This window comes from Melanostigma gelatinosum (genome assembly GCF_949748355.1).
Source record: "Melanostigma gelatinosum genome assembly, chromosome: 13".
In the NCBI taxonomy this organism is placed as follows: Eukaryota; Metazoa; Chordata; class Actinopteri; order Perciformes; family Zoarcidae; genus Melanostigma; species Melanostigma gelatinosum.
The window spans coordinates 8,187,926-8,214,248 of record NC_136646.1 but is presented as its reverse complement, the minus strand read 5'-3'; the positions used below and the strand labels follow the sequence as shown (position 1 = coordinate 8,214,248).

Genomic DNA, 26,323 nt, shown 5'->3' with positions numbered 1-26,323 from the left:
GCCCTTCCTTCTCTAAATAGTTTTTCTCTTCGTCTCATAGAGGAGAGTCTGGTGCCGGAAAGACAGAGAACACCAAGAAGGTGATCCAGTATCTGGCTCATGTGGCCTCCTCCCACAAGACCAAGAAAGACCAGGTCAGTCCTGCCTCTGATCCACACAGTTCCTCCCTCAAACCTTCCCTCCATTACTCTTTACATCTCTCCCAGTCACTCCTTTTATCTCTCACTTCACTCCCTCCTGTTGTTTTTTATTCGATTTATTTGCAGGTGAGACACAATCCTTAAATTCCTCCAAGGCATTGGTCCTCCAGGAACAACATTTTCCATATCATTTTTTTCACGCTTCACTGAACAACTTTTTAATTAGTGACTGTGATGTGCATCGGCGTACGTGTGCACACTTGATTGTGCACATGATTGTTAACCCTTCATCACATTGTTATGAGCTTCTGATGTGTTTTACCCGTTATTGGTGTGACTTCATCCTGGTACGAAACACGCCTTCAGAGAGAGATGTCACTTACTTGACTTTTGGTGGTCTTTCTAGTTACGTATTTATTACAGTGTAATACAGTTTTAAGACAAAATGCCACTTTCTGTTAGTGCAAAATTATCTTTTAAATTGACAAACATGTTTATTTCATGGCACAATTCAACAGAATCAAAAAGTTCTCGCCGTTGTACATATTTTTTTTTGGAGATGAGGTCTCATGGCGGTGCACCGGGAGGGGCGGGACTTCCCCTCTCTATAGCCCTGCAGGCACAGAGAGAAACGGTAGTGCAGATTTTCTGGCACTCCTGACATTTCATACGCACCAGAGGTGTGTCGCGCTTGGCTTTGTTGATTTAACTGCACCTTCTCATCAGAAATACAACTACCATCAAGCAGTCGAGTGCTGGAAAAGCTGCACCGCTGTTATCTCGCCTGCCTGCTTTATGACAGACTGTCAGCGTAGTGATGAACGCACATCCATCAAACCCCCTTTTGTTGAGGTTGTCGTATTTCTCTCTTCCCATCAACAGAACAGCTCGATCCTGTCACATGTGAGTTAACTCTCTCCCTTCCATTCGCTCTTCCTCCCCACCTGCTTCTGTCATCACCTTCCTCCTCCTCCCTCATCCTCCGTCCCTCCCTCCCTTTCCCCTCTCGCTGGCGCGCACTGTTGTGGGAGTCGCTTTGTAATCGAGGGCAGAGGTGACGTGTCCTGCCAGCCAATAGGAAGTAAGGGAGGAAGTTTGTTTGCAGATCGGTGGCAGCCTTTTTAATGTTCCTGAGAAAAATTCAGCCAGACAATGGAAGGATAAGAGGGAGGGGTCTTTGCTGAAGAAAAAAAAAAAAGCACAGCAATATTTGGTCTGAGAGACGTATTTATGAGTTTGTCTGGTTGAATTTTTCATCATCTGTATCGCTACTCTGTCAGAGTCCGACTGCTTTTCTGTTTTTGTGTAATTTCATTTCATTTATTGATCAAGAGGTTCAGTGAAAGAACTGTCATCCAGAATCAGATTTGCAGCACAGTTTGAAATTAATTGATAATCCAGGTCCTTCACACAAATGCTTAGCAACCCGTTTTTTGGGGAAATAAATGAGTAAAACCAATCCAGTAAAGCTTGAAGGAAGAAGTTAAAGTTTATAGTGAAGCAGAAAATGATCGCTTGTTTGTTTTTGTGCTTTGGGTTCACTGGATTGTTCTTGCGTTGGGTAACAGGTGATGGGTTACTGATGAAGGTCACACGGTCTCTAGGTGTTTGCAGATTTGGGCACTAACATGATGTTGTGTGTGTGTGTGGGGGGAGGAAATGCTTTGGTGCAATGTGTGTTGCTTGCGTGTGTGTGTGTGTAGTATCCCTCCTTTGATCAATTTATGTTTTCGCACACCGTGTTCTCCCTTCTCTTCAGACGTAAGTATGGCGGCATATTTCTTACTGCTCAGTTTCTTTCTTTCAATGAAGTAACATTCAGTTAAATGAATGACTGATCATAACATGAGGTTCTCAAGCTGCATCAGTGGTTGGATCTGAATCCATGGTGAGAGCCATCCTGATTTATTGGTGGACAAAAGGAAAGTGTTCTTAAATGTTGCCTTGCTGTTATCTTCGTGTCCATCAGGGGGAGCTGGAGAAGCAGCTGCTGCAGGCTAACCCCATCCTGGAGGCCTTTGGCAACGGCAAGACGGTCAAGAACGACAACTCCTCCCGATTCGTAAGACTTCGTGCTCCATCTTGCGATTCAGACCTTAACTGCCCGTCTTCCTGCTGGACTTTCCCCCACATGGCTCTCTTAATTTGTTTTGGTTTTTCCTCCTCTAGGGAAAATTCATCAGGATCAACTTTGATGTCAATGGTTACATCGTCGGTGCCAATATTGAAACTTGTATCCTCAATGCGGTCGTTGCTTCTTTTTTTTAGATTTGAAGACATTTTAGTGCTGCTTGTTTTTTCTTTTTTGTCTCAAGACGATTTTGAAATACAGCCGCGTTGGTATCGGGGAAACCTTTTCCTTGACAGATTGACCACCAGACTTGCTGGAGAAATCCCGTGCCATTCGCCAGGCCAAAGACGAGAGGACCTTTCACATCTTCTACTACTTGCTCACGGGGGCCGGCGATAAATTGCGCGGTAAGCGACGTATTAGTTAACTCTGTTTTAAAGACGGCAGACTGAGGGTTGTCTCTTTTGCCACCTAACTCATTTCGACCGTCCTTTCCTCTCAGATGAACTCCTCCTTGAAAACTACAACAACTACCGGTTCCTCTCTAACGGGAACGTCACCATTCCCGGTCAGCAGGACAAGGACCTGTTTACAGAGACTCTGGAGGCCTTCAAGATCATGAGCATCCCCGAGGATGAGCAAATAGGTGAGGCACACGGCAAATTACCTTAATTCTTTTTTTCTTCCCTACATTTACCTTCAAGTTTCAACATCAAACCACATTTATGCTCCTTTTTGTGCAGGCTTGTTGAAGGTGGTGGCCTCTGTGCTGCAGCTCGGGAACATGACCTTCAAGAAGGAGCGCCACACAGACCAGGCCGCCATGCCCGACGACACCAGTACGTCACAGCTTCACCTGAAGTAGCTGTCCGTCAGCATTGAACCTTCATGAGTTGTCGATGATCCTGCAGTTCTATCTTAAATCTCGTTTTTCCCTCTCTTTCAACTCATCAGCTGCCCAGAAGGTGTGCCACCTCATGGGGTTGAACGTCACGGACTTCACCAGGGCCATCCTGTCGCCCCGCATCAAGGTGGGCAGAGACTACGTCCAGAAGGCCCAGACCCAGGAGCAAGCAGAGTTTGCCGTGGAGGCCCTGGCCAAGGCCACGTACGAGAGGATGTTCCGCTGGCTCGTCATGAGGATCAACAAAGCCCTGGACAAGACCAAGAGGCAGGGAGCCTCCTTCATCGGCATCCTCGACATCGCCGGATTTGAGATCTTCGAGGTAATCGCGGCTTAAAAGTGTATTGTAACGCATGATTGTAACGTCTGTTTGTATTTGTGCTGTTGATTGAACGGCGCTATTCTCTTCTGACCCCCCCCCCCCCCCCCCCTCCCACCCCAGCTCAACTCATTTGAGCAGCTGTGCATCAACTACACCAACGAGAAGCTGCAGCAGCTCTTCAACCACACCATGTTCATCCTGGAGCAGGAGGAGTACCAGAGGGAGGGCATCGAGTGGAGCTTCATCGACTTCGGCCTGGACCTGCAGCCCTGCATCGAGCTCATTGAGAAACCCGTGAGTTTTGGAAATCCCCGTTTCTCCAAGTGACCCGGCATGAAGTCCTGCATACTTCTCTGCGTTCAGAACTTCACTGCATTTCTATCTCATGCCTCAAGATCTGCACTCTCCCCTCTGCATGCAGGCCAGTCCCCCCGGTATCCTCGCCCTGCTGGATGAGGAGTGCTGGTTCCCCAAAGCCACAGACAAGAGCTTTGTGGAGAAGGTGCTCCAGGAGCAGGGCACTCACCCCAAGTTCTTTAAGCCCAAGAAACTGAAGGACGAGGCTGACTTCTGTATCATCCATTACGCTGGCAAGGTAAATGATTCATCAGGATGCGTTCTCATTATCGCCATTTCTTTTCGGCTTAATTTTTCCATACATTGTCTCCTGTCGTCCAGTTCTCAAGCTCTATGATAATGTCCCAGAGGTCTAAGAGAGTCTTCTTCCCTCATGTCACTCCTCAGGTGGACTACAAGGCAGACGAGTGGCTGATGAAGAACATGGACCCCTTGAACGACAACGTGGCCTCACTGCTCAACCAGTCCACCGACAAGTTTGTGTCTGAGCTCTGGAGGGACGGTGAGTTGAGGCAGATGAACCCGGGAGTCACAGCTTCCCCGGTTGTGACGCCGGAAGTGGGAATGTATCTATATTTCATGTCGGCTTCCCATTTTACACTTCAGTTTTTGTTTTTTTTGTTTGTTTTTTGCTCTTTTATTGTCTGGTGTGTGGACCTTTGTTTTTACCTTCTCAAATCCCACTTCTTTCCATCCATTCCTCTGTTCGGACCCGTTTTTGTCTGTTGTTCTCTCTTTTTACTGGGTCTCAGAGGTACAGAAATGTCAGAGAGCCTATTTTTATCACCGGTTTCCTATGCTACACGTGGACTCAGGTGACGAGGTTTCTTTTTTCCATTTATTTTGTCCTTTCCTCTTATTCTTATTCCTGTCTGTCTGTTTTTAAACATGCTTTTTTCCCCCACCATGAATCCCTTACTGCCGTCCATCCAGTTCTCCTAAATGTTTAATCTTGTGTTTTGGCTTTAAACTTTCAGTCGATTAGGATTGTGTCTGAGTCTTGCAGTAACAAAAACGTCTGGTCACCACTTGTTGCTCTCATTGAACTCTCCTTTTCCCCCCCTGTGTAATAGTGTTGTTTGGGGACTCCTGGTGTTGGTCATGGGTACTGCAGCGATGGGTATATACTGCATGGGTTTGGTGTGTTCTTAAAAATAAATCACCACAAAAAAAACAATATGCACACTGCAACCGCCTCAGTTTGCCACTTTCCTGACACACATACATTCAGTCGAACCATCACGCGTACGCTTTTCACTCAGACTTACAAACCGGCGGCGTCAACAGTTGACCAGCCGCTTCCATTCACTGCACTGACTTGTTTTCGTTGTGGTGTGTAATCTCTCCATGCTTCACTGGCTTTTTGGTTGTTTTGGTGACTCCTTTGTTGTCCTCCTACGCCTGACTGCCGTCTCCCTCAGCATTCACTCGGTTTGTGTGGTGTTTCACTGGTCCTGGTGTTATGAACCGCCTCCACGCGCTCTCTCTCTCTCCTGGTGTATATTTACCCAAAAGGAAGAGGAGACACAGTGATCATCATTCTTGCATTTGGGTTGAGTTTGCCTGTTTAAAATATTCAAATGCTTGAATTTTAAAATCCACTAGCTTCTTGCATAAAGTCTCTCCTTATTGTTTCTTCTTTTCAGTGGACCGCATCGTGGGTCTGGATAAGGTGTCCATGTCTGACATGCCCGGTGCCTTCAAGACCCGCAAGGGTATGTTCCGCACGGTGGGCCAGCTGTACAAAGAGCAGCTGTCCAAACTCATGGCCACTCTGAAGAACACCAACCCCAACTTTGTCCGTTGCATCATCCCCAACCACGAGAAGAAGGTACCCGAGAAGTTCTGGCATCTGTTTGGGGTGTTTGTACTGCAGGAACTTTGCCCAGAGGACCCAAAACCTTTTTGAGGAACTCAAAAGGTCTTTTCAGTCCTTGGGGACTAAATTTAGTTCTTGTTCTATAGTTCCAGGGGTAGAACAAAAAAATGGAAAAAGTCCCTGTGCCGGTTTTAGTGCTTTCTAATGTTTCAGGAAGTTTAAGGGTGGAGTTTGAAGGGGCTGAATGGTGCGGATTGGTCACGCACAATGACTGCTACAACTTGCGTACCACTAAAAACTAGGGCTGGGGCCTCCTAGTCGACTAATCGTCATTTTGTTAGTTGACTAAGAACTATAGTCGATTAGTTATTCTTTTTATTTCCAAGAAACCTTTGACCACAGCTCTCTTAAACGAGATGAGATTTAAAGTGGTGCTTTATCTGTGATACTTTGTGGAGAAACTCAGTTTTACAGATCTGTCGATTAAATCCACTGATATATATTATTAGTTGACAAGATTGTGTGAGTGTTAGTCGACTATGAATTTCTTTATTTGAGCTTTACTGTAAGTTTCCTGGCTAATAAAAGAAAAAAGACAGTTAACCAAGCTGAGAGCACGAGTGAATAAGAGAGGGAACTCTGGGGTGATTTATTATTATTATTGTTTTTTATTATTAACAGTCGAGTTTCAAATGCTGCCGTCACTCTAAAATCCTTAGCGCTTCAGATGCAGTGGAAAAACAATCTTATTGTGCAAAAGGGACTTTTAGTTCCATGTTTCCTGGGCCCTTTTATGATTTTGATCCACTGTACTAAACTTTTTTTGATAATTCACTGTGTTGAATAGAGCTGTTCACGCTGCTTATCAGTAAATGTTCCTCGTTCTCAGGCTGGTAAACTGGAACCCTACTTGGTCCTGGACCAGCTCAGGTGCAACGGTGTGCTGGAGGGGATCCGTATCTGCAGACAGGGCTTCCCCAACCGCATCGTCTTCCAGGAGTTCAGACAGAGGTGACCGAACGATAACACTGTTCCCAGCATGCCTTGTTCTCTGGTAGGTGTGTGTCAGGAAAAACAATAAATCCTATCATCTGCTTCCTCTCCAAGGTATGAAATCCTCACTCCCAATGCCATCCCCAAGGGCTTCATGGATGGAAAGCAGGCCTGCGTGCTCATGGTAAGGGCCCCACCAAATTCTAGCCAAGCTCCGCACTAACAAACCCCTCTGCAGTTTAATTTGATCCGTGCACCTCCTGTCACGTCAGATCAAAAGCCTGGAGCTGGATCCCAACCTGTTCCGGATCGGCCAGAGCAAAGTTTTCTTCAGGGCGGGAGTCCTCGCTCACCTGGAGGAGGAGAGAGACATGAAGATCACGGACATCATCATCAGTTTCCAGGCCTGGTGCAGAGGCTACGTGGCCCGCAAGTAAGAGAGAAACGCGACTGCTTGCAAGATCCTGTTTAGTAGCTTGTGCAAGAAAAGATTTTTTTTTTTTTTTTTTTTTTTTTTTTTTTTTATAAATCTGCACGTCTGAACTAATATTGCTTCGTAGGGCTTTTGCCAAGAGACAGCAGCAGCTGACCGCGATGAAGGTGATCCAGAGGAACTGCGCCGCGTATCTCAAACTCAGGAACTGGCAGTGGTGGAGGCTCTTCACCAAGGTAAACCCCAGCCTCTTACTTTAAACCCCCCCCCCCCCCCCTTTTCTTTTCTAACTTCCATTATTTTGTCTTCAGGTGAAGCCTCTGCTGCAAGTCAGCAGGCAGGAGGAGGAGATGCTGGCCAAGGATGACGAGCTGGTGAAGGTGAAGGAGAAGCATTTGTATGCCGAGCAGCAGCTCCAGGAGATGGAGGACAAACAGCATCAGGTAAAACTTAAGAAACCACAACCTCTGTTACGTGTTACTGTCTTTTTGTAATCAGGAAATTGGTATGAAATGTAGAACAGACTTCCATATAATATTCATTGATGGATAATGAGGTAGGATGCTTTGTTTGAACATCATATAAGTGCCGTTGCGACATTAAAGCAATTTCTTTGCACATTCACAGCTGAGTGCCGAGAAGATAGCCCTGCAGGAGCAGCTTCAGGCCGAGACGGAACTCTGCGCCGAGGCGGAGGAGATGAGAGCCCGTCTGGCCGCCAGGAAGCAGGAGCTGGAGGAGATCCTCCACGACCTGGAGGCCCGCGTGGAGGAGGAGGAGGAGCGCGCCTCGCACCTCTCGTCTGAGAAAAAGAAGATGCAGCAGAATATCGGAGTAAGTTCTACTCTCCTCTGTTCCGTTGCCGTTTGATTTGCTCCGCCAGCCCTCCTAACGTTTATCTGCTCGCAGGACTTGGAGCAGCAGCTGGACGAGGAGGAAGCGGCCAGACAGAAGCTTCAGCTGGAGAAGGTCACCCTGGAGTCCAAGATGAAGAAGATCGAAGATGATGTCATGGTTCTCGACGACCAGAACAACAAGCTAAACAAGGTTAGGATGAGAAGAACTGACAGACACGGGTGTAAGCGCCCTGACAAACCGAAGACGGAGCTCGATTTAACCCTTTCTGTTCAGGAGAAATGAAAGTGTGTCGTCTCTGCGGATACCTATTGTTGAGCCGCTTTATTTTTGTGACTACAGGAGAAGAAGTTGATGGAGGAGAGGATCTCAGAGTTCACCACCAACCTGACCGAGGAGGAGGAGAAATCCAAGAGCCTGCAAAAACTCAAGACCAAACACGAGGCCATGATCACAGACCTGGAGGGTAGGACGAGAACACGATCACTTTCGTTATAGCTCTAATAGATCCCACTTGTCTTAAACAGGTGTTACTATAGTTTCCAACTTTCTTTCCTCTCGATAAACTTTTTTTTTTTTTTAATTTCTGTCAGACCGCCTGCGCAGGGAGGAGAAGCAGCGCCAGGAGCTGGAAAAGAACCGACGCAAGTTGGACGGCGACTTCAACGAGATCCACGACCAGATCGCCGAGCTGCAGGCCCAGATCGCCGAGCTCCGCGCCCAACTCGCCAAGAAGGAGGAGGAGCTCCAGGCAGCTCTGGCCAGGTCTGTATGGGACTCTGCCGCTGCTTGTTTTTATTAATCGTTTGTCATTTTACCTCCATTTACACATTTTGTTTTGTTGATCTATTCCTCCCGTTAGGATCGAGGAGGAGGCGGCGCAGAAGAACCTGGCGCAGAAAAAGATCCGTGAGATGGAGGCTCAGCTCTCTGAACTGCAGGAGGACCTTGAGCTGGAGAGGCAGGCGCGCACCAAGGCAGAGAAACACCGCAGGGACCTGGGAGAAGAGCTGGAGGCCCTCAAGACTGAGCTGGAGGACACTCTGGACTCCACCGCCGCTCAGCAGGAGCTCAGGTAGAGACATCGGTCTGGAGACCGCCACGTCGGCTAAAGTAACGCTGTGCGGTTTATTTATTTTCAGTCAGTTATCTATCTTGACACAAGATTATGCTCCACTCTCCCTTCTCAGGTCCAAGCGCGAGACCGAGGTGTCACATCTCAAAAGGAGTCTGGACGAGGAGGCCAAAGTTCACGAACAGCTGCTGGTTGAGATGAGGCAGAAACACGGCCAGGCCTTCGATGAGCTCAACGAGCAGCTGGAGCAGGCGAAGAGGGTAAAACACGCCATCAGTCTTTTTATCAGAACTACTTTGATTTCACCACAATGCACATTTGTTATTTTGACTGCTGAAACCATTAATGCCCCCCCCTCCCTTGCAGAACAAAGTGTCCATGGAGAAGGCCAAGCAGGCTCTGGAGTCGGAGAGGAACGAGCTCGCCATTGAGATGCAGACGCTGATGCAGGGGAAGGGAGACTCTGAGCATCGCCGGAAGAAGGCCGAAGGCCAGGTCCAGGAGCTGCTGCTCAAACACTCGGAGAGCGAGCGCCAGAGGCTGGAGCAGGCCGACAAACTGGCCAAAGTGCAGGTGCGTCTCTTTGCAACCCTTTGTCACTGATGTTTCCTTGTTCTTTTTGTCAGTGCGGTTTGATTGCTCTGTGCGTGCGCTCCGAATCCAGTCTGTGGTCAGGAAGATCACTTCTCTGCGATGCTAAGCCAGAGTCTTTATGAAACCGGCTATTCTATGTCCAGACAGATGGAACACTGATGAGGTGATGTGTTGTTTCTGTTCACTGGTTCACTCGTTGCCTTTTGTCCACAGGCCGAACTGGAGAGCGTCAGCACCGTGCTGTGCGACGTAGAGGGCAAATCCATCAAGGCAACAAAAGACTGCTCTGCTGTGGAGTCCCAGCTGCAGGATATCCAGGTACGCACCGACGCACCCGCTGCCTGTATGTTCAGCGACAACACTACCGTGGGCCAAAACGTTCCCTTCCTCTGCATGCTTTGGCCAAATTTCCACATATTTGGGGCTGCTGAACCCCTGCCTTGATCAAGTGTGGTCAGAGAACGCATCCCTGCAGCTTTTCAAGAGCGTTTCAGACAAAGTGTAACAGTAGGTTTCATAATGGACCACGACCCTCCAAAATCCATCATGTCTGAGAATCATATTTAAGGTGATTGACTGAGAGACTTTTACCCCTTCGGCAGATGAATTTGAAAATGTTCTCGTGTCAAACTGCACATTCATCATTCTGCACAGCGAAGCTCAAACATCTCAAATGAAACAATGTTAAGAAAAATACATTTGGACTGAGTGGAGAGGGACTTTAATTTAATTATTTCTAAGAATGTGTCGTATGATTGATCAGGTAAATTGCTCACATTTTAAAATCGTTCATCACAAAAATCGAACTGATCTGCTGCTTCTAATTTGCATCACATGCCCATGTTCACAACAGGAACTGCTCCAGGAAGAGACTCGCCAGAAGCTGTCCCACAGCACACGTCTGCGCCAGCTGGAAGACGAGCAGAACAACCTGAGAGAACAGCTGGAGGAGGAAGAGGAGGCCAAGAGGAATGTGGAGAAGCAGCTGCAAACGGTTCAGGCTCAGGTAAGAACACACAGCTCAGAAACGTCATTTTGAGAATTGCTGCCTCCATTGGGGATATTTTATGAGGCCTCGCAGCATTGACTGTTCGAGTGACACACGCCTCTTTCCGTACAGCTTCTCGAAATGAAGAAGAGGGTCGAGCAGGACGCGGGTTGCCTGGAGACCACCGAGGAGGGGAAGAAGAGGCTTCAGAGGGACCTGGAGGGTCTGAACCAGCGCATGGAGGAGAAATGTTCCGCCTTCGAGAAGTTGGACAAAACCAAGACTCGTGTCCAGCAGGAGCTGGACGACCTGCTGGTAGACCAGGACCACCTCCGGCAGATCGTCTCCAACCTGGAGAAGAAGCAGAAGAAGTTTGACCAGGTAAGATGTGTGTGTGTGTGTGTAAAGCATGTGTGTAACACTTTATTCATGGACTTCTAAAGATTTGACACGTGTCATTCCAACTTCTTCCAGATGCTGGCGGAGGAGAAGAACATTTCTGCCCGCTATGCAGAAGAGCGTGACAAGGCTGAAGCCGAGGCCCGCGAAAAGGAGACCCGGGCATTGGCTTTGACCCGCGAGCTGGACTCGATGATGGACATCAAGGATGAAGTGGACCGCAACAACAAACTGCTCCGCGCCGAGATGGAAGACCTGGTGTCCTCCAAGGATGACGTCGGCAAGAGCGTGAGTGTGGAAAATGTGTTTTCAGAGGGTTCTTTGTGCCCGTAGTGTCCGCGTCACAAAATCCTTTTCCTGCAGGTCCACGAGCTGGAGAAGGCCAAGCGAGTGATGGACCAGCAGCTGGAGGAGATGAGGACTCAGCTGGAGGAGCTGGAGGACGAGCTGCAGGGCACCGAGGACGCCAAGCTGCGCCTGGAGGTCAACATGCAGGCCATGAAGGCCCAGTATGAGAGAGACCTGTCGGGACGGGACGAGATGGGCGAGGAGAAGAAGAGGGCGCTGGTCAAACAGGTATGAAAGGGATGAAGACTGAAGACCAAATCTTGTTTGTATGGGAACTGTTTTCTGCTTCCTGTGGGAAGTTGGTTCTAGACTGGTGAACAATCTGTCTATAGTGTCCTAGAACAGTTTGGTTACAGACAGAAACACCATGTGTACTTGTGCAGTTCCTTCAAACTTCTTGACAGATGTTCTTTAGAAACAAAAAGCATAAGCTACGTTTACGGTCAAGTATTTTATGCTAATTTTTAAGGATCGTATTAGACGAGCTTTATTGAAACGGCAAAATTCAACAACTTCCTCAATTGTGCAAACAAGTTTTTACGCTCGTTTGAGGTGTTTTTTGCCTGATTATTGAAATGAGTTGTTGAAAGGGCTTTGCTTAATAAATACGACCGTAGCAAACATACGATAATCACATGGCTGATCAACGGTTTCTGCTGTCGGCGTCTTCTCTTGTATTGCTAAACGTGCAAAAGAACGTTTAATAAATGAAAGATCGTAGATGAGTTCGATCGGCCAAGTTGACTTGTCTTGTTTTCGGATCGCTACTTCTTCTTCTACTCTGTTTACTGGCATACTACAGACATGCGTAGACTATAGCGCCAATTTCCGACCAAACTACGCTGTAGCAAAGCTTATGTGTTTGTAATCGGTTGATGGAAAGGCGGCTAATTCACATTTTGGCGACATTTCAAAAATACACTTAAAATGTGCTTAACATTTGAATGGAAGCAGTCAGCCTGTTTTTTCCACCATGACAATCATTTGAAAATGGGCATGAAAGTGCACGTGCTGTTGCCATATTCAGAGCTAAATTAGTACATTTCTAACACAGTGGTGGTTTTGAACTCAATGATGACTTCAAATCATTTAAATTAAATGTGGTTACAGCTTAGAGGGTGTAAGCATGCAGTGTTTTGGGAAGTGGCTGAACTGAAACTGGTGTCCATCAGGTGCGGGAGATGGAGATGGAGCTGGAGGACGAGAGGAAGCAGCGCTCCGCAGCCGTGGCCGGGCGCAAGAAGCTGGAGCTGGACCTGAAGGAGCTGGAGGCGGGCATCGACAATGCCAACAAGAACCGCGACGAGGCCCTGAAACAGCTGAAGAAAATCCAAGTGAGTCGGTTGTTGAAATGTCTTCAATACGACAAAAAGAAAAGCGCCGTTGTCCACATCAACAGCTTCCTCTGACTCGGTTTGACTGACTCCGCAGGCCCACATGAAGGATCTCATCCGGGAGCTGGAGGACACTCGCATGTCCAGAGAGGAGATCCTCTCTTCAAGCAAGGAGACGGAGAAGAAGCTGAAGGGCATGGAGGCTGAGATGATCCAGATGCAGGAGGTGGGCACGCGCTCCCCTCACACTCTATTCTACTCCCTGGCCTCTGTTGCACTCTGAATGTTTTTGCTCTTTCCTCGTTCTCCTCTGTGCAGGAGTTGGCGGCTGCAGAGCGAGTAAAGAGACAGGCCCAACAGGAGAGAGACGAGCTGCAGGATGAGATTAACAACCAGGCCAGCAAGAAGTAAGGCATCCCTCAAGTAAAATAAAAAAAGCCCAACTGTCTGTTGTGTGCGTCGCCTGTTGTTGACCGTTTTCCCACCTTTCTCGGATCGACCTCTCAGTGCTCAGGCTGTAGAGGACAGGAGACGGATGGAGGCTCGCATCGCTCAGCTGGAGGAAGAGCTGGAGGAGGAGCAGTGCAACACTGAGCTGACCAACGACAGGCTGAAGAAAGCAGTGCTGCAGGTTTGTGGACACGAATATTCAGCAGCTCATTCCAGTGTAATTCCAGAAGAAACACTTTTCCATTTGTGGTGTGAAAATGGTTTTATTTAAGTTATTAAATCGATCAAACCCCCAGGCTTAGAGAACAGACCCTGTCCAACTTCTTTCTTTCTTCTGTTTTCAGTCTGACCAGATGAACGTGGAGCTGACATCGGAGCGCAGTACTTGTCAGCGTGTGGAGGGGGCTCGGTGCCAGCTAGAGCGTCAGAACAAGGAGCTGAAGCTGAAGCTGCAGGAGCTGGAGGGAACGGTCAAGTCCAAGTACAAGGCCAATATGGCTGCCCTGGAGGCAAAGATCGCTGCGCTGGAGGAACAGCTGGACATGGAGACCAGGTGGGAGCCTAAGCCAAGGCTTTTATTCTGCATTATATTTACACCTAATAATAAAAAAAATATGTTCCTGAATGCCCCCACTGATGGAAGTATTGCAGTATTTATATATTTGTAGTATTACAAACTGGGTGTAGCGGCGGAGAGTGAGGAGGAGGAACTCTTAGACCCAGCCCATTCATTTTCTGTAGCCACTGTAGCATTAAAGCATGGTGGAATGAGCTAGCTGGCTAACTAGCCTGCTCCCTGCTAGCTAGCTAGCTAGCTAGCTAGCTAGCTTGTTAATTCCACCTGGTTACAGAAAATGTTAAGACGAAGAAAGTTGTCATCTGGCAATAGCGATGTGCTAAGAGTGTGTGGATGAAGCACTAAACTTTTACTCTCTCAGTAATATAACCCAATGATATTAAACCTACAAGCGGCTAAAGCGGGGTCCATGCACCCGACCACACCGTCTCTGCATTATCAGTACATTTAGTCTTGATACTTGAAGTGCATTTTGATGGTATTACTTCATTGCAGGAAGTAAATCTTCTTTTACACAAGTCGAGGTCTAACTAGGTCCTCCACCACCAGGTTACACCAGCGCGCATTATGTGACGTTAGTCTGACCAATGCTGTGCTCTTGACTCAGGGAGAGACAGGGTGCCACCAAGCTCGTGAGACGCACCGAGAAGAAACTGAAGGAAGTCATCCTGCAGGTGGACGACGAGAGACGCAACACGGAGCAGTACAAAGACCAGGTCAGAGGTTCTCCGTCACTGCTGTCGAGATGATAGCGGTCGTAGCCCACATCCGGGAGAACGGCCATCGGTACTCTTCTGTACGTCTAACGCTATCTGTGTCCAAATTGCAGGTGGACAAGTCGAACTCTCGTATGAAGCAGCTGAAGCGTCAGCTGGAGGAGGCTGAGGAAGAGGCCCAGAGAGCCAACGCCAACCGGAGGAAGCTGCAGAGGGAGCTGGAGGACGCCTCCGAGTCGGCTGACGTCATGAACCGTGAGGTCGCCACCCTCAAGAACAAGCTCCGGTGGGAAAAGGGTCCTTTCATTGTTATCCATTCTACACAGATCTGTTGACGTTGGTGAATGTATCATTAATTCAGGAAAGTGACCAGATGGATCCTAGTAGACTGAAAGAACTATATACAAGAAGCTAAATGCAAGACGGTGCTCTTCAAAGTGCCGGCACATTATTTCAAGCGTGATGATCAAATTGAGTTTGAATGCAGTGAACTTTCCATCAGACCAAAGTCTTCAAATGTGTCTCACACAACTTTAAGCGTTCTGCAGTTTTAATCTCTTCTTTCTTTCCCATTTTATCTTTCTAGGCGTGGCGACTTCCCCTTCACCGTGCGCCGCACCGTTACCCGCGCGGGCATCGAAAGCGACGAGGACAGCGAGCCCAAGCCTGAGACCCCCGAGCCCAAGCCTGAATGAACCGCCACAGTGCCACTCGACTCCGTAGAACCGCATCACGAATAGGCCGATCCAAACACACTTAGGCGCGCACATTGCTGTACCTACTGAGCGGGCAGGAACACACGAGTCAGACTTGGACAGGGATTCGAACCGCTCCTCCAAGTTCAGCCCTGTGACAGTCTGATCTCTTTACCATTGACAATCTATGCATTCTTAACACACCTTCACACATACAGAAGCCAGTAAACTCCGACAATCGCCATGCTGACAAGATGTTTTTTTTGGGGGGGAGCCAAATTAGTTTGCTTAATTTTTTCATTCTCTGGGAAAAATCTAATATTTTTGTTAGGAAACATTACAAATATATTAGTCCTGATTTGGGGATCTATTTTTCTAATTGAAGAAAGAGAAAACAAAGAAATAAGTAACTTAGATGAAGACGGATTACTGGAAGGGGACCAAAGTAATATCTCAATCTATAGAAATGTATTTTATGCCGAAGTTTTTTTTTTCCAATGATAACGGTTAAGAATGGAAGTGCTTCGTGTTTATGCTCGCGCTTCAGTTTATAATGAAGGTTTATATGCGGAAATGTATCCTATCAATTTAGCTGCAGTTAGTACTCGTGACTACGCTTTTTTTGGGCTTAATAATGTTTCACACGCACGTTTCTTGCGGAAATGAAATTGAAGGCGGATTCCAAGTGACACAATTGGGGACTCATTAACGCGCATATTGAAGACATTTGATTGTGACTGTGCGGAAATTTCTTAATTTTGCACTGAGTTGAGAAGACAAACAAAAGAAACACTTAAGCCTAGACATTATAAACCACTGCATTTCTGTGTTCTTTTTTCATTGACACATTGGCGGAGAAGCTTGGAGGTCTTGGCTTGACGGTGCGCGTGCTCAGTCAGTAAGCGCACAGACTGCCAACACACACTAAGGCCTTAATGCAGCTGAATTCTACTGGGTGGGGTTTTGGTGGCTTTTTTGTTTTTTTCCTGGACATGCATTGACTCTTGTTTTTTACATTTATTATCACTATCAGTGTTTTTGTTTATGTTCAAGTTTAAATGGGGTGACGGGGTGGTCTATTACTCACAGCACACACTGTATTCTCAGAGCACAGCTTGCTGAGGGGAAGTACTTCATCACTGTAACCAAGTACACTGTACTCTGGCTGACGGGGCTTCATGTAGACATGAGTCAACATGTGGGCAAGGTATTGAGCAGATGTATAGGATGAGCGGTTTGATCCGAGATGCTAGAGACCCCTCACAGGCTGTGCTCGGGGGTTGCTTTCGGCTCACACTGCTGGGAAGTGAGAGGAATGTGTTAAGAATAACAGCTCACAGATAAATTTAAAAAACGATCGCTCTTTCGCACTTAAAAAAATCAAAGAAAATCCAAAAAAAGAAAACTGAATCTCCTCAGTTCTTTTGTAATGTTTGTCTGACTGCACCTCTGGAATGGAAAATCATGTTGGTATCATTGCAATTAAAGAGGCTTTCTAAACCGCTACATGTTGTCTACCTGTGTCTTTATCGTTGGCTCGTACTCATGTTTTTAAGGCAATACTTTGGGGATTACGTGTTTTGTAAAGTCAGGTTTGAAGTCCAGAACTCTGAGACTGAAGTTGTTGTTTATGACATTATGTATTTTCACCAGCAGAGGGCAGTAGGGGGTTCTCCAGAAGACACATTAGGAAACAGTCTGAGCACAGCTAGTCAGAACCGGTTTAAGTGAATAAAATCTAGTGAACAAGGACGGCGTGAGACATTTGGGTGAGAACTTTTTTCATATGACGCACGTTTGTTCTATAAGACATGACCAACCACGACTTCAAAAATAATACAGCGTTTTGTTTGTAGGTTTCTGTTACTAGATTTACATTTGTGTCAAATATAGACAGAAATACATTTTCTTTATAGCTAGTGGTGGAAAGTGACTAAATTGACCTAAGCACAGGACTATAAGGTACTTGAGTATTTCTATGTTTCACTTCACTGGATAATGTAGTTTTTTTTACTCTAGTTATAATTCAATATTAAAGGGCAACTTAATATCGTTTCACTTGCAAAACAAACTCATTGAAGCATGAATACAAGTGATGCAATGCTATAATTGTAAAACTCTTTATAAGGACTCATTCGGTACTTTTACTTATTTGCTGATGACGCTTCTGTACTTTTACTTCAGTAAAATGCCGACTTTTACTTGTAAAAGAGCAATTTGTGGTGGTGGTTACTTTTACTGGAGTAAAGACAGTTCTTCTTGACTGAATGTACGTTCAGAAATAGTCTGTTGATCTCAACTGCATAAAGTCTCTACCAAGAAGCGTTTTCATGTTTATGATATATATGTTTTTTATAATGAAGGATAAAAGACTTCTCACTTTTTTTATTTTTATCTCGGGTAGTAAGTATTATGCGGTGCCCCTTTAATAGTGACACACCGGCCCACTGTTTAACCAATCAGAAGCCAGTTCCAAGATAGGCGGGGCTTTCTCACCGTTACGATATGCCGAGTCATGGAGCAGGAACCGGCCTGTTTGACTTTTCAGTGAGCCGGTAGAAAGTCGTGTTTTAATGGCGCAGCACAGCGCTTTAGTGAGGAGTAGAGTTCAGGTGTGCGGGAGGATTTTCACTGACATTTAAATTCGTCGGTTTTATTTTTTTAAACTCCTCGACGGAGAGAGAACTTGCCTGTGACACTAACTGGTAAGGTGCTGTCCTTTCAGAGGAGGAGGAAGAAGAAGACGAACCTGTTATAATCACACAGGATGCGCTCTGTCAGATAACGTCTCTTCTTTTCGTCACCGTGTCGTTTGTGTTCATTGAACACTTTCGAAAATTGCAACATTGAAGGAGGGTAAGTTACAGAAGAACACACCTGAAGTGTTTCTAGACTGTTTTGTATGAATTGATAATTCTGACCCTGCATGTAGCTATCACACAGTGTAAGCTATTAGCCCCATAGGTCTGTTAATAATCATGTGTTGAGCAAGAAAATACTGCACACCTTGTCTTGGTTCTGTCTGTTGAAACGGTTGAGCTGCATGCATCCTATGAATGCATGGTCGGATGATATTGGTGTTATTTGGCCGTTAATGGACTATTTCTACATGGGGTCAAATTCAATTATAACTATAACTGCAGGTGTGTGATTTGGAGACATTGCTCAGAAAAGAAAAAAGGTGGCGTTATCAGACTTTTTAGACCCCCAGATAGATGCAGCTCACGCACACACACGTTGAGTTAATCATGCACCAGATCATCCTATTATGTAGCACAACGATCTTCGGTTAGTCGATAAGTAGCTGTGTGTTGTCTGTCCGGTGGTCGCAAATAGGAAGCACATTGTGTGTGTGTGTGTGTGTGTGTGTGTGTGTGTGTGTGTGTGTGTGTGTGTGTGTGTGTGTGTGTGTGTGTGTGTGTGTGTGTGTGTGTGTGTGTGTGTGTGTGTGTGTGTGTGTGTGATCATCTTCAGACAGCAGGGCACCTGTGTGAGTGTCTCAGTATGGAGACTATGTTTTAACAGACTGACCTTACAACTGAACGATATCTCATTTTATTCCCTCTCTTTTTCAGGTGTGCAGACACTTCAGAGTGGAGAGCAGCAGAGCGACAGATTGACAAAAGAAGACGAGAGATTTTGGGTGTGGAAAGAAACTATGGAACTGTCACTGGTGAGTCTTCCAAAGCTTTTAAAATAATTTACACTTTTGTTTATCTGATTAGGTGTAACCTTTTTGGGTTCAAGCAGAAGGATCATTCTTGTTGTCGCGCCTGATTTTAGGTCAGGGGCGTCCTGTCTGACAGATAACACCAGTCTGACATACTTGTGACCTATTCTACCCGACTTTTTCACTTTAACTCGATTCTAGTTAACGTGACAAGTTCCTGGATTATTACATTTAGGGAGGCAAACCGTGTTGTAACGTCACAGCTGAATAATACAGCGAGGGTGGACAGTTTATTTTTCTGGCACAGTGTACGCTGTGAAAATACAGTCAAAAAGTTGGGTTACGCGGTGCGATTTGATTTGAAAATAACTTTGCTTTGTGTCACAAATCAAGCTTCATTATCTGTATCATTAGCTGTGTATGAATCAAATGTTTAGTTTTATCCCTCAGGCCCACCCGGCCATCAAAGCCTTCATGTGTGGCTCCGTCAGTGGGACCTGCTCCACGCTGCTCTTCCAGCCTCTAGACCTGATCAAGACCCGTCTGCAGAGCAGCATGCAGCCCGGGTGAGTCCTCGTACACAAACGCACTGTTGCATCACATGTGTTGTTGCCTTACGACCTTCAAAAAAAACCTGCCGTGTTGACTGGACTAACACAATGGTACGTTTTACCTCGGCTAATCCTTGTTATCACACATGCAGCGAGAGGCCCCGTGCATGAAGGCAGCATTCATTATGTCCCCATCGATCAGCTTATCTGAGCGTTCCTCTTTCAGCTCGGGCAGGGTGGGGATGATGACTGTGCTCCGGAGCGTGGTGCGGACAGAGAGGCTGCTGGGACTGTGGAAAGGAGTTTCACCGGTTAGGACATCTTTATTCTGTCTTTGTCCCCCCCCCCCCCCCCCCCCCGTCCCGTTTAATGTCTTCTCAGTGTATTAAAAATAAAGTCCCCTCTCCTGACTCTGCCCTCTCATCCATCTGTTGCGCCTCCAGTCCTTTGCTCGGACCATCCCGGGAGTGGGGATCTACTTCAGCACCTACTACTCTCTGAAGCAGCACTTCTTCCAGGACGGCAGCCCAGGGGCCATGGAGGCCGTGCTGCTGGGAGGAGGGGCCCGGACGGTGGCAGGGGTCTTCATGCTGCCGGTCACTGTCATCAAGACGCGCTTTGAAGTAAGCACAGACAGACATGCGCGCGTGTGTGTGTGTGGGGGGGGGGGCAGATACATTTGGCCAGACGTCCCGATAACATGACCAGTGGTTCCCAACTTTTTTCTTTGATGTACTCCATCATCAACACCACCAGTCATGTTCCAAATGTGTTCATTCGAACCAATTTCAAACTGGATGTTATTTCACACTATGAATCATATATAAGTGGATATTGTTGCAGTATTTTTTTCATACACTTGTGCTGTCAGTGTTTAGGTTGCTTTGGTTAAGTTTGCATTCGTCCTAGCTTGGAGTGTCAGAAGTTTAACGTTTTGTCCATTTATCCATTACTTGTGGCTCATTGACTTTTAGCCAGCTATTTAAAATGTTTATCTGTTGCCTTTTAGCTCACTAATTTGTTTCCGTGCACTGTATCAGCATGCAATGTTCAGGTATTGTTGTCTGACTCAGTATAAAGAGTGTAAACCAGACAGACGAGCTGCACGGTGTGCTTTTCCGTTTCGTGTGTTGTCTGTTGAGACGAGTGTGTTGTGCGCATACTGAACTAAACCGACTGTGTGTTTCAGTGCGGCCGGTACAGTTATGGCAGTGTGACCGGCGCTCTGCGCAGCGTGTGTCGGACTGAAGGTCCTGCCGCTCTGTTCTCTGGCCTGATGGCCACTCTGCTCAGAGATGTTCCTTTCTCTGGAATCTACGTCATGTTCTACAGCCAGACCAAGGCCTCGCTGCCAAAAGGTAAGCGCACACCCCGAGGTCATTCAGCAACAACCTGCACCATGTCTGTTTTAAAAACAAAGTCCCAAATGAAGGATACAAAAAACAGTAACTGTTGTTCTTGCGTAGGCTATTTATTTTCATTTGAATTAAATACTCACTGTCTATCGTCCTTCAAGAAATCAGCACGTCTGCTTCCGCCCCCCTGGCTAACTTCAGCTGTGGCGTCCTGTCGGGGATTGTGGCCTCCCTGATCACCCAGCCTGCTGATGTGGTCAAAACACACGTCCAAGTGAATCCACCGCTGAGGACGGCCGAGGCGATCAGATACATCTATATGGTAACCGTCTCCCTCCTCCTTTTGGGCAAATCCGTTTGAACAGACTGTTTTTAACTGTCCTTGTTCTTCCGTCGCGTCCTCTCTCCCTCTCAGGAACACGGACTCCAGGGGTTCTTCACAGCGGCAGTTCCACGGGCACTGAGGAGGACCATGATCGCCGCCATGGCATGGACCGTATATGAGCAGATGATGGCCCGTTTTGGACTCAAGTCCTGAAGGCGAAAAGTCGATAAGAGCCTTGTGAGTGAGAGAGAAGAGCTCAAACTCAAGTCCCAGTGAGGAGGCTAATGTGAAACAGGAAGCTACTCATGAAGAAGTTTCACCACAACACAAGAGGTGCAGACCGGTGAATGAAGACGGCCTGCACTTGTTGTCTAAAGACTAACGGGCACATTACCAAACAGGTGAGGAGACTTTGCTCCATGAAATGTGCTCTGCTGGCTTATGGCGGAAGTTCAGGAAGCTGATTTTTGGCCAGTGCTTCGTCAGTCTGGAGAAAGTAATTTAAAATACCACCGGCACGATATGACGCCCTGTATTGCACATCAAGTTTTAAAAATAATTCTGATTATTTGGCCTCTGTGAGAATTCATGTTGTCACAGTTGTGATCTCTATAAGACTGCATTACTCAAGACGGTGTCCCAGATACAGCTCAGACTTCTGCAACGCACTTTGACCCCTTCAGTTCTGTCGCACGCACAGGTTAAAACCTGGAGACTCTTGAAAGCCTCTCCAAACACACAATGTTGTTTATATTCTTACTTTATTTTTCTTCCGTAAAACTACATATGTGCATTCATCTGCCTTTTTAAAATGTGTCTGAAGTGTACTTTCATGTAAAGATGTTTAATGTTTTAAGGATTTTAAAGAGAATAAAGCAGTGTAACTATGTGGAACATGAATCTGGGTGTACCCATTTTATCAGCATCAATGATCCAGAGACCACACGTGTCTCATGACACACTGAATTATTAGCCCAGGCTGTACAGGGTCGCTGTGACACAACGAGCCTAATATTCAGCTTATTTACAACCAGACATTTCATCTTTGTGCAGAACCAGAAATAAGCTGTGCGTCGGTCATTTTGATACTTTTTTAAATTAAAATTATTATTTATAAAGTAAGACAGCGTGAGCTATCTGCTGAAATTATTCATCTGAATCACAAACTCTTATTGCCATGTTATGTTTGCACATACAAAGAATTTGACTTGGTGATTGGTGCATGACAATTGTTAAAAATAAAAATGTGAAAATAAAATGCCTCTTCTTAGAGAAATATATGCTGACTAAACTTTATGACTTTTGTTGTTTTCCTCGAATTTGGTTGATGTAGTTCTGTTAGACACATACACTTCTCTGTGAAGATTATAAAGCTTGATATCAAGCTGTCTTTTAAACTTCATTTGCCTGCAGGCTACACACACCTCATTTGTGCCACATGTGAATTTTACAACTGATTTACAGACTATAGTTTGAAAGGCTGGATATCAAATGGCAGCTTGTCCAATGGAGCATAATAAGTCAGATAGTGACCAACACGACTCTACATTGTGTTGGCAATCCAGATTTTTTTTCCCCAGAAAACAACTAAAGAAACATGTTATTCCAGCGTGTGACGCATCACACTCGCTCCTTTTTTGGCCTTATTTGTAGGATCCATTGCCACCAATGTCCTTGACATTCACCCAAAACCTAAGTATTGAATCAACACATATTTCCCAATCAACCCACCTATCTGCCTTTGTGTCTGTCCTTTATGTCTGCAGTGTCCTTTTTTTTAAAATTATACTTTCTTACATAAAACACGTTTTATTGAAATGGTGTCTCAACTCGTAGTGACATTGTGTACATATTGTGTTATCTTTGCCTGGAACTCATTATCTCGAGCAAATAGAGTTGCAACACGGGTCAGTCTTTAACCGGAGAGTCAGTGTCTCGGCATTGTCTTAATATGGTCTTTCCATCGCCACTGTCTTAATATGGGACACCCATCAGACCCGTGAACCGACCCGTGGTTACCTCCGCGCCCATCGTTACATCATATGGCACAACACCACCCTCTAGTGGTGGATTTAGGGAACCGATATCCGCCCCACACAATAACCAACCAATCACAGGCTTTGAAATCGGGTACTTATACCACGTCATTTCCTCCCAGCGCCCTCTTTTCACCGTGTGGTCAGACTTCCATACGGCGTTGTTTCGTGGTGAGTTTTTAATCCGATTTATTTCGATAATAAAACTTAAAATGACGCCTAAAAGACGAAGTAAAGACAGACTGCCCGTTAAGCACGCTATAAGGCGGTACAACCCCGACCTATCGTGTCCTTTTCGTGTTAAATTATCCCAAAGAAGATATGCTAATGTACATAGCTAACTTGCTAGCCGCTGACACGCGCTCACCTCGTAGTGTTCCCCTCGCGCATGACTCTTAATACTTCTATGAGATCACATTGGCAGCTAACCGAAATGAAATACAATTATAAATCTGCCATTCGAGATGTAAGAATACAATTACGTAGACACGCACTTTGTTTGCATTCTGGTTTACGCTTGTCCATGACCCGGTAGTGTCTGCCTAGTTAGAAGTATGCTGAAGCCTAATAAGCTTCAGCTTTTTGCCCAATTCATGATATAATAGTTGTATATTATGTATATTATATATATATAATATACAACTATTATATATAGTGTAATGCATCAAATAATTTAAGTCTCAGTTTACGTACTAGCATTAAGACAACCCGGCCGCTGGTATCTGACCTGAGCTTCTCCTTTATCCAGCTCTCCTATCACTCGTAACTCAAGGAAAGCGGTCACGATGTCCGGAGGTCTAGATGTCCTTCAAATGAAGGAGGAGGATGTGCTGAAGTTCCTGGCGGCAGGAACCCATCTGGGAGGAACCAACTTGGACTTCCAGATGGATCAGTATGTGTACAAGAGAAAAAGTGATGGTGAGTGAAGAAAGTGAAATTATGTTGAAAAACGAACCTGCCAATAAACTTTTTTTAATTTTTTTATGGCCATCTGCACCGTGGTTGTACTCAAAGTTCAGAATGTAAATGAAGTTGGACCTTCTCCTTATGCCTTGGGGTTCTCCCTCAATCACCAGGTGTGTATATCATCAACCTGAAGAGGACCTGGGAGAAGCTGCTGCTTGCGGCCAGGGCCATTGTTGCTATTGAAAACCCAGCTGATGTGTGCGTCATCTCTTCCAGGAACACCGGACAGGTAGAGTAAAACTCTCGATAAATTACTTCAGACACTGGTACATCAACTGTGATAAGCACTCTGTTAAAGCCGGGCACTGATGTCGGTGTTCAGGTGTCGGATGTGTGCAAGAGTGAGCCGGCCGGGTTTTCGCTAACATCAGTAGGACAGCTGTCCCATGACTGGAGTTTGATAGTGACCTGTGCCACACTTCAATTTGTTTAACTTGAAGAACGCTCAGAATTTAACTGAGATCCGGAGTGTAACTTGCTCTTTCTGGTCCTCTTCAGAGAGCAGTGCTGAAGTTCGCCTCTGCCACCGGTTCCACCACCTTCCACGGTCGGTTCACTCCCGGTACATTCACCAATCAGATCCAGGCGGCTTTCAGGGAGCCCCGTCTCCTGCTCGTGACAGACCCCCGTGCTGACCATCAGCCACTGACTGAGGCGTCCTACGTCAACATCCCCACCATTGCCTTGTGCAACACTGACTCCCCACTGGGATATGTTGACATTGCAATCCCCTGTAACAACAAGGTGAGACCAACTGAAGAATTGATCATATATTGACATTCTTATGTTTTTCTATTACTTCAGCAAATTCTTGAATGTTGCACGCCGTTAGAGCCCGGCGCTGTCTCGTCTGTGCAGTGCTGGGTGTAGGACGTGTGCTAAATAATGATGCTGGTCCTCACTCCGCCTCTCTAAACTACTCAGAGGGGGTGAGAGTGGAGGTCTTGCCACAAAATGTTGAACTTTTTAATATCTTGGTTTGGACCTTGTGAAACATTCATATAATGCAGATTTTCTGCTACAATCTACTCTGCGACTGTGCAGGGTCACCACTCTGTGGGTCTGATGTGGTGGATGTTGGCCAGGGAGGTTCTCAGGATGAGGGGAACCATCTCCAGGGAGCACCCATGGGAGGTCATGCCAGATCTGTACTTCTACAGGGATCCCGAGGAGGTAAGACGAACACAGTGCCCCGTGAGAACTGTACAGTGGCTTGAGGTTGCTGCGTCATACGTGTTACATGGGTTGATTTGCGCACTCTAATGCACACATTGTCAATGCAGATTGAGAAGGAGGAGCAGGCCGCAGCTGAGAAGGCTGTTGGGAAGGAGGAGTTCCAGGGTGAATGGAGCGCCCCCGCTGCAGAGTTCACCCAGCCTGAGGTGGCCGACTGGTCTGAGGGTGTTGCGGTGCCGTCTGTGCCCATCCAACAGTTCCCTGCCCCCGGTAAGATCACTAGTTTCCTTTCGGTAACCAACCTAATCGAACCTTCCACTAATGTTTGTACTTTATTTGACACGAAACATATTATTTTTTTTTCTTGTTCCAGCTGCTCCAGCTGTTAAGACAGGTGAGATATTTTTGATTAAGTTTAAAATGAATCTAAAAATTAGCTGGGCACTTCAAAGTGTTCATTTCACGACTTGATGCTAAATCCATTTTTATCTTTTTTTCCCTGCAGAGGACTGGAGCACCCAGCCTGCCACGGAGGACTGGTCCACCGCCCCCACTGCCCAGGCATCTGACTGGGGCGGCGCTACGTCCGACTGGGCTTAAATTGATCGCAATGGCAACAATAAACAGTGTTTTCACACTTTGATTTTGTTTTTCTGTTTATTTAATGGACATTCACTGAAGGTTACTGTTGGCTGTAATGTTCCTGTCACAACATAAATCGCTGATGAAGGCAATGTGATAAAGCCAGTGGAACATGTGACACTTTGAACATTGAAGAATGATATTGTGACAATTTGTTGATTCAGTATCGTAGGAAGCAAATCATCATACTGCTGATATAAGAGGAATTTATTCACTACATGTATCTTAAGGTGTAAAAATGACCACATGTCAAAAGACATTGAAGAAAGAAGAAACATTACTTTATTATTCCCACAGTGGGGAAATTATTCTCTGCATTTGACCCATCCCTGTGTGTGTGTGTGTGTATATATATATATGTGTATATATAGGGCGCAGTTGGCTGCCAATGACAGGCGCCCGGGGAGCAGTTAGGGGTACAGTGTCTTGCTCAGGGACACTTTGACACGGTGCAGCCGAGGATCGAACCGGTGACCTTTCGGTTGGCGGACAACCCTCTCTACCCAGTAAGCCACGGTTGCCCCAAACAAAC

At 46.2% G+C, this 26,323-nt stretch overlaps 3 protein-coding genes across 5 annotated transcripts in view; all 3 read left to right on the top strand.

The window, feature by feature from the left end:
- LOC306787043 (myosin-9-like) overlaps positions 1-16,576 on the top strand; it is a 31,090-nt gene extending 14,514 nt beyond the window's left edge. The window contains exons 5-41 of one of the 2 annotated variants that reach the window (XM_079282042.1): positions 41-134; positions 1,023-1,043; positions 2,110-2,202; positions 2,310-2,373; positions 2,520-2,618; positions 2,714-2,857; positions 2,955-3,050; positions 3,166-3,437; positions 3,558-3,731; positions 3,859-4,032; positions 4,182-4,296; positions 5,441-5,625; positions 6,503-6,624; positions 6,721-6,790; positions 6,879-7,039; positions 7,167-7,275; positions 7,351-7,482; positions 7,667-7,873; positions 7,949-8,086; positions 8,237-8,360; positions 8,488-8,659; positions 8,757-8,969; positions 9,085-9,229; positions 9,336-9,542; positions 9,777-9,881; positions 10,417-10,569; positions 10,684-10,932; positions 11,026-11,238; positions 11,314-11,526; positions 12,471-12,632; positions 12,730-12,858; positions 12,951-13,039; positions 13,140-13,263; positions 13,427-13,635; positions 14,267-14,375; positions 14,489-14,661; positions 14,962-16,576. In XM_079282042.1, coding sequence (XP_079138168.1) covers positions 41-134; positions 1,023-1,043; positions 2,110-2,202; positions 2,310-2,373; positions 2,520-2,618; positions 2,714-2,857; positions 2,955-3,050; positions 3,166-3,437; positions 3,558-3,731; positions 3,859-4,032; positions 4,182-4,296; positions 5,441-5,625; positions 6,503-6,624; positions 6,721-6,790; positions 6,879-7,039; positions 7,167-7,275; positions 7,351-7,482; positions 7,667-7,873; positions 7,949-8,086; positions 8,237-8,360; positions 8,488-8,659; positions 8,757-8,969; positions 9,085-9,229; positions 9,336-9,542; positions 9,777-9,881; positions 10,417-10,569; positions 10,684-10,932; positions 11,026-11,238; positions 11,314-11,526; positions 12,471-12,632; positions 12,730-12,858; positions 12,951-13,039; positions 13,140-13,263; positions 13,427-13,635; positions 14,267-14,375; positions 14,489-14,661; positions 14,962-15,070 — 5,368 coding nt within the window. In that variant the 3' untranslated portion in view covers positions 15,071-16,576. The remainder of the gene's footprint in view (positions 1-40; positions 135-1,022; positions 1,044-2,109; positions 2,203-2,309; positions 2,374-2,519; positions 2,619-2,713; positions 2,858-2,954; positions 3,051-3,165; positions 3,438-3,557; positions 3,732-3,858; positions 4,033-4,181; positions 4,297-5,440; positions 5,626-6,502; positions 6,625-6,720; positions 6,791-6,878; positions 7,040-7,166; positions 7,276-7,350; positions 7,483-7,666; positions 7,874-7,948; positions 8,087-8,236; positions 8,361-8,487; positions 8,660-8,756; positions 8,970-9,084; positions 9,230-9,335; positions 9,543-9,776; positions 9,882-10,416; positions 10,570-10,683; positions 10,933-11,025; positions 11,239-11,313; positions 11,527-12,470; positions 12,633-12,729; positions 12,859-12,950; positions 13,040-13,139; positions 13,264-13,426; positions 13,636-14,266; positions 14,376-14,488; positions 14,662-14,961) is intronic. The other variant, XM_079282043.1, reaches the window with a different exon arrangement.
- Positions 16,577-17,596: 1,020 nt separating this feature from the next.
- Positions 17,597-22,192, top strand: LOC306786296 (mitochondrial glycine transporter A-like). 2 transcript variants are annotated; one of them, XM_079281026.1, is made up of 8 exons: positions 17,597-17,926; positions 18,646-18,743; positions 19,191-19,306; positions 19,518-19,602; positions 19,735-19,914; positions 20,481-20,649; positions 20,808-20,968; positions 21,062-22,192. In XM_079281026.1, exons 2-8 carry the CDS (start codon positions 18,729-18,731, stop codon positions 21,182-21,184), a joined length of 849 nt encoding a protein of 282 aa, XP_079137152.1. In that variant the 5' UTR covers positions 17,597-17,926; positions 18,646-18,728; the 3' UTR covers positions 21,185-22,192. The 2 variants fall into 2 exon arrangements, with proteins under 2 accessions (XP_079137152.1, XP_079137153.1); XM_079281027.1 differs by having other exon boundaries at positions 19,178-19,306.
- A 932-nt stretch (positions 22,193-23,124) lies between these two features.
- On the top strand, positions 23,125-25,792 carry rpsa (ribosomal protein SA). The gene is made up of 8 exons (XM_079281295.1): positions 23,125-23,178; positions 23,756-23,925; positions 24,084-24,202; positions 24,472-24,717; positions 25,018-25,146; positions 25,257-25,419; positions 25,523-25,543; positions 25,655-25,792. The coding sequence occupies exons 2-8, from the start codon at positions 23,793-23,795 to the stop codon at positions 25,747-25,749; spliced, it is 906 nt and encodes a 301-aa protein (XP_079137421.1). The 5' UTR covers positions 23,125-23,178; positions 23,756-23,792; the 3' UTR covers positions 25,750-25,792.
- The last annotated feature ends 531 nt before the right edge of the window (positions 25,793-26,323 follow it).

Bases quoted from the DNA above. Each gene is read 5' to 3' on its own strand.
- LOC306786296 (XM_079281026.1), top strand. The intron at 19,603-19,734 runs GTTAGGACATCT...TTGCGCCTCCAG, and splicing joins TGTGGAAAGGAGTTTCACCG to TCCTTTGCTCGGACCATCCC. The intron at 19,915-20,480 runs GTAAGCACAGAC...TGTGTGTTTCAG, and splicing joins TCATCAAGACGCGCTTTGAA to TGCGGCCGGTACAGTTATGG.
- rpsa (XM_079281295.1), top strand. From the start codon at position 23,793: ATGTCCGGAGGTCTAGATGTCCTTCAAATGAAGGAGGAGGATGTGCTG. The intron at 25,147-25,256 runs GTAAGACGAACA...TTGTCAATGCAG, and splicing joins TCTACAGGGATCCCGAGGAG to ATTGAGAAGGAGGAGCAGGC. The intron at 25,544-25,654 runs GTGAGATATTTT...TTTTCCCTGCAG, and splicing joins TGCTCCAGCTGTTAAGACAG to AGGACTGGAGCACCCAGCCT.